The sequence below is a fragment of the Pinus tabuliformis genome, chromosome J, assembly GCF_031772625.1.
Source record: "Pinus tabuliformis cultivar Carrire ecotype Pingquan chromosome J, CPIR1, whole genome shotgun sequence".
In the NCBI taxonomy this organism is placed as follows: domain Eukaryota; kingdom Viridiplantae; phylum Streptophyta; class Pinopsida; order Pinales; family Pinaceae; genus Pinus; species Pinus tabuliformis.
In genome coordinates, this window is record NC_142295.1 from 798,084,886 (window position 1) to 798,093,759 (window position 8,874).

General features: G+C 40.8%; 1 protein-coding gene across 1 annotated transcript; it reads left to right on the forward strand.

Moving 5' to 3' along the window:
• The first annotated feature begins 1,454 nt into the window (after positions 1–1,454).
• LOC149229131 (uncharacterized) lies at positions 1,455–1,814 on the forward strand. The gene has a single exon (XM_089380960.1). It carries the CDS (start codon positions 1,455–1,457, stop codon positions 1,812–1,814), a length of 360 nt encoding a protein of 119 aa, XP_089237086.1.
• The last annotated feature ends 7,060 nt before the right edge of the window (positions 1,815–8,874 follow it).

Below are 8,874 nucleotides of genomic sequence, written 5' to 3' on the forward strand. Positions count from 1 at the left end.
TGGATCGTGCTCTGGTTGGTCAGTTTACAGGTCTCTGGCCCTCCCCAAAATCAACAGAGAACTAGGTTGCTAGGAACGGGGCTCCGCTGATCAAGAACAAGGTAACATCTTACTTCCTCGGAAGAGGATACTTCTTATTTGAATTCTCCAAAAAAAAAACAAGGATCTCATCTTCAGAAATGGCCCCTACTTCATGGGCCCTCAAGGGCTATATTTAAATAAATGGACACCAGACTTCGATTTGGCGGTGGATGTGCCTTCTGCGGTCCCAGTGTGGGTAAGGCTCCCCAATCTCCCGATTCACTATTGGAACTGGAACTCTTTGAAACATATTGGAAACACTCTTGGGAAATTCATAAACAAGGCCAACAGCAAAGATCAGTACAACTGCGCCAGAATTTGTGTGGAGGTAGATCTGGAGGTCGGATTACCAAAAGCCATCAAAATAAGGGTAGGTCCTTGGACGCATGTTTAGAAGTTGGACTATGAATAGCTGCCGTTCAAATGTCGGAAGTGTCAAGTCTACGAACATTTCGCCAGAGATTGCCCGTCCAAAGGGGTAGAGGAAAAAGGGAAGGAAGAAGGATGGAATCAGGAAAAAAGACCCAAAACTTCATCCAGGAAGAATGCAAATGTTAATGTTAGAGCCCCCCAAACAGGCCCTGCTCAACAACCACCCATGGAAAGCCAAGGGAACAAATTTGAGATCCTTGGATCTGAAATCATGAATACGCAGGAGACAGAAATTCCAAAAGAAGTCTCTCCGCCTAAATCCAAAAGCGTACCAGAGAGATCCAAAGGGAAGATGTCAGAAGAAGAGGAGGAAACCCAAGAGTCCAAGGAATCGGAGGAAGAAGGGGAAATAGGGATTCTCAGTCTACCCCCAGAAGATATACCAGAGGACGAATGCCAAAAAAGGAAAAAAGAGATCAAGAAACATATAAAGACAAGTTTCAGGACAGCCAACCAACGCTAGAGAAACTCCTAGCAAAAACCCCGAAGATGAAGAGGATCCAAACCCAGAGCTCCAAAGGAGCTCATCACCGCAAAAGTAAATGATGAAGATAGTCTCCTGGAATTGTAGGGGAATGGGCTCCAAAGCCAAGGAAGAAGCAATGAATAGCCTAATAAGACTGGAAGCCTAGGACATTCTTCTCATCTAGGAGACTAAACTGGAGGATTCAGCCTTCCTCCAAGCAAGCAGACAGTTTTGGAAGAAAGACGGAGTGCATGCAACCTCTACCCGTGGAGCATCGGGAGGACTTGGGTCGCTCTGGAATCCAAATAAGTTCTCTCTAATCTCTAAGTCCCTGAACACTCATTGGATTTTGTTAAAATTGCAGCACTTAGAGTCTAAAGAAATTATCAGTTTGGTCAATTTATATGCTCCTAACAATGCAGGTGAAAAAAAACTATGTTGGGACTCCATCAAAAATCTGGCACATCTATAAAATATGGAGAAAATAATCATAGCTGGAGACCTCAACCTCACCCTCCTCTCGTCAGAAAAAAGAGGAGGCAGTATTGTCAGAGATCCGGCAAGAGAATTAATGGAAGATATCATGCAAGATTGGGATCTGATAGACATTAAGCCGACTATTGGCAAGTACGCGTGGTCAAACAAGAGGGTTGGCCCGGGTCACATAGCTGCAAGACTGGACAGATTTTTGGTGCAAAGTTCCTTCCTGCTTCTTGCATTAGAAGCTAGATCGTGCATCCTTCACAGCAGCATATCAGATCACAAGCCTATCAACTTGGAACTACTGTCCCCCAAGGACCTGGGGCCTATTCCATTCAGGTTCAGCTCTCTCTGAATCAAAGAGGCAGACTTTATGGACAAGGTCAGAGACTACTGGAAAGACCTGGTCAAGGGATCCGCCTTCTTTGTGTGGGAGGAAAAACTCAGAAGAGTTAAAGTCATGCTAAAAAATTGGGCTAAGACCCTACCCAACCCTGCTGCGGAAAGGAAAAAAATTCAAATCGGTCTAGAAAGCCAGCATCTCCATCTTGAAACAACTGAAATCACTAAAGAAGAATTGGAAAAGGAGGCCAAGCTTCAGCAAAATTTCCATAAGGCATGCCTGGCAGAAGAGGAGTACTGGAGGCTCAAGTCTAGAAGTCTTTGGCTCAAATCAGGTGACAGAAACTCCTCTTTCTTTCATAAACACGCTCAAGCTAGGAAAGGTTGTAACTCCATCACCGAAATAAAAGAAGAAAACTGTGTTCTAAAGGACTTTGCAAGCATCAAAAAGACAGCTTCATAACATTTTGAGAAGCTATACAGGGAAGAAATAGGAGCTAAGCAAAACGACAGCCTATTGGACGTTGTCCCTAGCCTCATCACCTCCAAGATGAACCAGGCTCTTGAATGCAAAATCACACATAAGGAAGCCAAGGAGGCCCTTTTCGCAATGGATCCCGATAAAGCTCCAGGACCTGACGGTTTCACGCCTAGATTTGTACAAACCTGTTGGCAGATAGTTGAGAAGGAGTTCCTCAAAATGATTCAGAAATCCCAGGACTGTCAAAAGATTGGGGGCTGCACAAATTTGGCATTTCTCGCCCTCATCCCCAAGGAAAAAGGTACAAATTCTTTCAACAGATTTCGCCCAATTTCCTTATGTAATATTTGGTACAAAGTGTTCACCAAAGTGATAGCAAACAGGTTGAAAATAATACTCCCTAAAATCATTCCGGGCAAGCAAGGTGGGTTCATTCAGGGTAGGTCGTTGGTGGACAACTTTGTGCTGGTGCAAGAGGCAATCCATTCTAGCCAACACCAAAAGGAAAAAGGTATGGTTATTAAATTAGATCTAGCAAATGCATTTGATTGTGTTAGACATAGGTTTTTGTTTGATGTAATGCATAAATTGGGGTTCGGGCAAAACCTCATAAAGTGGATAAAAGCTTGCATTTCGGAGCCTTGGATTGCCCCTCTGGTGAATGGAAGGGCCGCTGAATTCTTCAAAGCCTCTAGAGGACTGAGGCAGGGGTGTCCCCTTTCACCCCTCTTATTTTTCATTCAGGCTTATGTCCTCAGTTTCTATCTGAATAAAAAGCAGCAAGAACAAGACATTGCTGGCATGTGCATTGCAAGAGGGGTTAAATGCATTAATCATGCCCTCTTTGCCGATGATACATTACTGTTGGGAGCTGCTTCTCCGCATTCTGCTATGAAATTTAAAGCAGTTCTGGACAACTACTGTAAGGTCTCAGGCAGCGTGTTAAACAAGGGAAAATGTCAGATATATTGTTGGAACATCCCTGCTTCAACTGCAAACTCCATAGCCGGATGCCTCGAATTTGCAGCCTCCGCTACTTGGTCCTCATTCAAATATCTTGGTTTGCCAATCTTCAACAAGAGGGCATTAAGCAAATACTGGTCAACTCAACTAGACAAATCAAAGCAAAAATGCAAGCCTGGGGATCCTCCTAGCTCAACATTGTCGGCAAAGCAGTGCTCATCAAGGCAGTCATCAGCAGTCTTCCGATTTTCAAATTCTCTATCCTGCTGGCACCTGTGGGAATCATTAAAAAGATGGAGGAACTAATCAGGCAATTCTTCTGGAAAGGAGGCAAACAAAACGATAAGAAATTCTCCCTAGTCAATTGGGAAATAGTCACCAAACCATTTTCTGAGGGGGGATTGAACTTCAAAGATCTCAGAGCTCAAAATCTAGCCATGGGAGCTAAATTAATTTGGAAAATCATTGCTCCTAATCCAAATTGGGCTCAGGTTGCTTTGTGGAGGAAATACTTCAGAGGAACAAGACTCAGATGTTTGGATCATCCCAAAAACCAACTCAGAACTCCTTTCAGCATGTTCATTAACAGAATTGGTCCGATGATAAAAAATTATTCTTACTGGATTCCTGGAAATGGCAAACGAATTCAGTTGTGGAGTGACAGAATTCTGGATCGACCTCCGCTGGAAGAATTGAGAGACTTTACTAAGTTAAAGAACTGGCTGTCTGAAGCAAACGTCCACACCCTGTGGGACCTCTCGATGTGGAAGGAGAATGAATGGGCGGGTTGGAAACACCTCCCTGTGCCCACCGCCTTGCAGCCTGAGTTGGCATCGCTCAGAAATTTCTTGCACGGGCTGGCCTCTATCCACGCGCACAGGCAGGATGTGAGAGGCTGGGGCAAAAACCGTGCAGGATACACCATCTCTCAGGGATACTCTAAGTGCCTTGAACGTCCCCACGTGCCTCCCAATCCTGCCCCTTGGGTAGGTATATGGAAATTCCCCTCAATTCCTAAAGTAGACTATTTTTGTTGGCTTCTCTGTCATCAAAAAATCCTCACTGATGACAGACTTCATAAAAGAGGAATCAATGGGCCTTCTAGATGCATGCTTTGCAAGGAAAACTCAGAAACTGCCCTCCACCTCATGATTGAGTGAAAATTCACAATCCCTATTTGGCAGGAGCTGCTAGATTCTTGGAATTATAAGTTCATATTTCCTACTTCTGTTCAGGATTTTTTCACGGGTTGGATGGCCAGATCCAGGCACACACCCAAAAACAAAACAATTAGGACAACGTGGAGTGCACTACCAAAATTCATCAGTTGGCAAGTTTGGTTGGAAAGAAACAGGAGGATATTCCGGAGCAAGAATCAGGACCAAAAAATAGTTGCCAACTCAGTGAAAAGCCAGCTAACCGAGTGGCTGGAAGGCAAAGGAGACGACTCAAATCTAAGCCAGCAAGACAGAGATTTGGGAGCTGTCCTCAAGTTTAATTTTCAAAAACCAAGAAGTTCTCCTCCAATTCTCGAAGACTGGCAAATTAGGAAAAATGAAGAAGATTTTCAGGAATGGCTGTCCAAGCAAATACTTCCCTCCCTCTTCTTTGATGGGGCAGCAAAAGGGAATCCCGGAAAGGCCGGAGCTGGAGGATAGATCATCAATCCAGACAACACACCTCTGCACAATTTCGCTTGGGGATTAGGCCATTCCTCTAGCATACAATCCGAGGCATTGGCCCTCTTTCAAGGGGTAAACTTCCTCAAAGAGCTGGGAATCTGGGAGGCAAATGTCTTTGGAGACTCCCAAGTAATCATAAGAGTAGTGGTGACCAACTCCAACCCAGCGGCTCTGCAGCTAGCAAGGTTAATTACAAGGATCAAAAGTATGTCAAAGTCCCTACATCTGAATTATTTTCATGTATTGAGAACAAATAATAAAGCAGCAGACATTGAGGCAAATAAGGCAGTACAATTAGAGGCTGGAACTATTCTCAAAGATAAGAAAATTCTGTGGGCACCAATCCCTTAAAGAGTCATGTTTTACTGCTTTCTTCTACATCAGTTCGTTTGTGTCTTTCAGCTTGGACGATTAGCAGCAAAAGTGCATTTTAACAATTGTAAAAAGAGGAAGCTGATAAGAGCAGGCGTCATTTCCCTCTTGGTAGAGAGGCATGCTGAAACTTGCTCCTCCTTTTGTAACCGAATGTGTGGCCTTTAGCCAAGCAGTTAATGAAATCCTATAACCATTCTTGTAAAAAAAAAAAACAATGAGGAGAAACAAAAGTGCAAACATTGCAATCACACTAGTCACATGGAAGATCATTGTTTTGATCTCCATCTTTGTCACCATTGTGGCAAAAAGAATCATTCATCAGAGAAATGCTCTATGTGAGGCTCCCTCCTAGGGTCCTCTAACTAAAAACTAAATTTCTCTAATTTTAAATACAATAAAATGGGAAATAACTTATTTCTATCTAAACATTTATTTGATGATAATATACCATTAAAATTTATTTACCACAAATTAAATGAGTAAGAATTTCATTGCAACCATTTACATCAGTAATCAATAGACATAGGAATACATGTTTCAATAGTTTAGTTGAGATGCTCCTGAGCTCTTGACTCTGTTGGAATGCTCCTCTTGACTACCCAACTGAATTTACCTCCCAGCCAACTAGGAAGTATTTCCTAGCCCGGGGAACCTCCATAGGTTCCTTAGCCCTCCGAGCCCAACTCTAACCAAATGTAGTGTGTCCAAGTTAAACAAACACTTTCCTTCTCTCCCTTCTCTTTTCTTCGCCTTCCTCCCAAAACAAATTCCTCTAAAACCAAAACCAAAACTAAAACCAAAGCCAAAACCAAAACCAAGACCCAGGATCCCCCCTCCTCTCATCATCCTTCCTCTTTTATGTCTCTTTCTCCCCTCCACCTCAACCACCTATCATTAATGTCATAACTACCCCCTCATCCTTTCATTTGATTTTTCTTACCATATCTTCTCCCAAGTAAATTTGAGAGGACATTTTGGGGATAAGATATGGATATTTAATTTGGTAATTAATTGGGGAGGACCATATCTTCTCCCAAGTAAATTTGAGAGAACATTTTGGGGATAAGATATGGATATTTAATTTGGTAATTAATTGGGGAGGACCATATCTTATCCCAAGTAAATTTGAGAGGGCATTTTGGTGATAAGATATGAATATATAATTTGGTAATTAATTGGAGAGGACCATATCTTCTCCCAAGTGAATTTGAGAGGACATTTTGGGGATAAGATATGGATATATAATTTGGTAATTAATTGGAGATGACCATATCTTCTCCCAAGTGAATTTGAAAGGACATTTTGGGGATATGGGTATTTAAATTGGAATAAATGGAAGGAGACCATATCCTATCAAAATTTAATTTTGAGAAGACAAGTTGGGAATTGAATAATAACAATAATAAAATTTATATCAGTAATAAATTTACAATTTCACCAATGTAGGTATGCATCAATATTTCTTGATAATTATAAGTCAATATTTTCAGGTAATTTAAACACTAATAAAATTTGCATAATAAGATTAAGTAGGGCATTACATACACTCCTCCTTCAGAAAACTTTGTCCTGAAGTTAGAGTGAAAAATATACAAGGAGTTCGAAGTAGTTTGACAATAAGGCATAACAAAATAGAGAGAGAGTTATAGCAGTAAATTTTGATAAGTCGGACAATGACATCACGACCCATCAAGAGTCTCCAACTAATTTATATCCTCTTATCCTTCCTAACCTACTTTCGTTCCCACCCTATCCATTCTTTGCTGCTATATACTGTGGCATCGGCTATACCAATCTAACCATTGATAAAACCAATATGGTGGAAGCGTTGACTATATCGACCTAACTTCTCTAGTAGGCAACTGGTAATCGTCATCACACGTCTAGGGGAGTGTGTCCACCACTGCCCTCCCACGATTCCAAGTTTGGAGGTTACACGGTGGGAAATACCTCCACCCCTCCTTACAACTAGGGTCAACACCCTAATATGGACCACACTACAGCACTTGGATACTTATCATCGAATAATCCAGTCAAGTAGTCTTGTCACCTGCCATTTACATTTTACCCGTGTCATTATTAAGAGTTCATATCCAGTAGATACAAAATGTAATAGAGCAATGTACATCATACCTTTCCTCATTGGATGTCTCGACCTTCCCTAATGGAAGAGTAGATCTTGGCTATCATATAGTTATTTCCAATCTGCGGGTTAGTTCTCATTCATGCATATATATAACAACAAGATATATATAGATAAGTGATCTTCAACATCATGTTATTAAGTCTAGTATCCTTGTGTCAATTTTGTAGTTCATACTAGAAATAAATCATAATTTCACTAAGTCATTCATTAAATAAATAATATCCACTTAAGCCATACATGAAACAACAATAACTCTGATAAGTCACACACTAGATAAATCATCACCAAGTAAGTCATACATTAGGTCATACATCAAACATTTCTATCATCAATACCTAATTCATCTAATGATTTATATAAGTAGTTTCACATGTCCAACTTGATAAGATTGCAACAAGATGATGGAGCTTAGTGAAAAGAGTTGCCTTCACTAAGTGGGCCCGCAGGAAAATTATGGCGCAAGTTCTATTTTTGGATCACAGCAGGAGTGATCAAAGTCTATTTTTAGACTGGCTGTCAAAAATAGAAAAGTCAAATATTATTGTCTCATAATAATATTTAGACTATAAACATTATCTTATTCTCTTGGAGCACTTCAGTTTGAGCTACAGATGTGGCACATGCAGCTGTCAGAAGGAAATACGCTTTCTTTGTGGGTCAGTTGAGTTGTTGCATGCATGACTTGAGTTAGAACTCAATCAGTTGAGTTTGGTGGAGTTGATTGTGGAGTTGATGGAATTGTGTTCAGTTTGACTTGGTTAAACTAGTTGTAATTAGTCTAACTACAAATAGACTAATGATGAGTTGTTAAACTAATTATTAACTCATAATGCAACTAAAGAATACATCAGTTAACTCAGTTGCATGTTAGTGCATGTACAGTTTAGCAGGGACAGGTGTTAGAGGATCAGATTGCTATCAGTTGTGACTATAGTTATGCATGAGGATTTGCACAATCAAGGGATTGAGTATGCCAATGAGTATTGCCCAGTATTTGCCCAGTAATATAGCCTCTACTCACGTGATTCCCAGTGTGAGTGATTCTTTTGAGGTAAATACAAGTTTGGTTAAGCCATTCTCATTCATTCTTGAGCAGGTATTGTGTAGTGGAAGCAGGCAAGCAGTGGAATAGATTTTGAGATCAGATCTGAGTTGTATTGTGTGTAACAGGTGGAGATAGTGCTGGATACTTGTGAGGAGTATTGACTATTGTAATGTTACATTTTCTCAATCATTAATATATAGATAGTGTGGGGTTTTCAGCTGTAAGCTTTCCCCGGATTACATACTGTGTTAATGTGTGCATGCTCTTGATGTTTTATTGTTATTGATGCTGCTATATTGATGATCAACGTAGAGGAGCTTATGTATTGTGTATGTATTCCGCAATAGTACATGATCAATATAATCTCCATTGAATATGTGT

Excerpts from the sequence above, each read along its gene's own strand:
- LOC149229131 (XM_089380960.1), top strand. The coding sequence starts at position 1,455 with ATGGAGAAAATAATCATAGCTGGAGACCTCAACCTCACCCTCCTCTCG.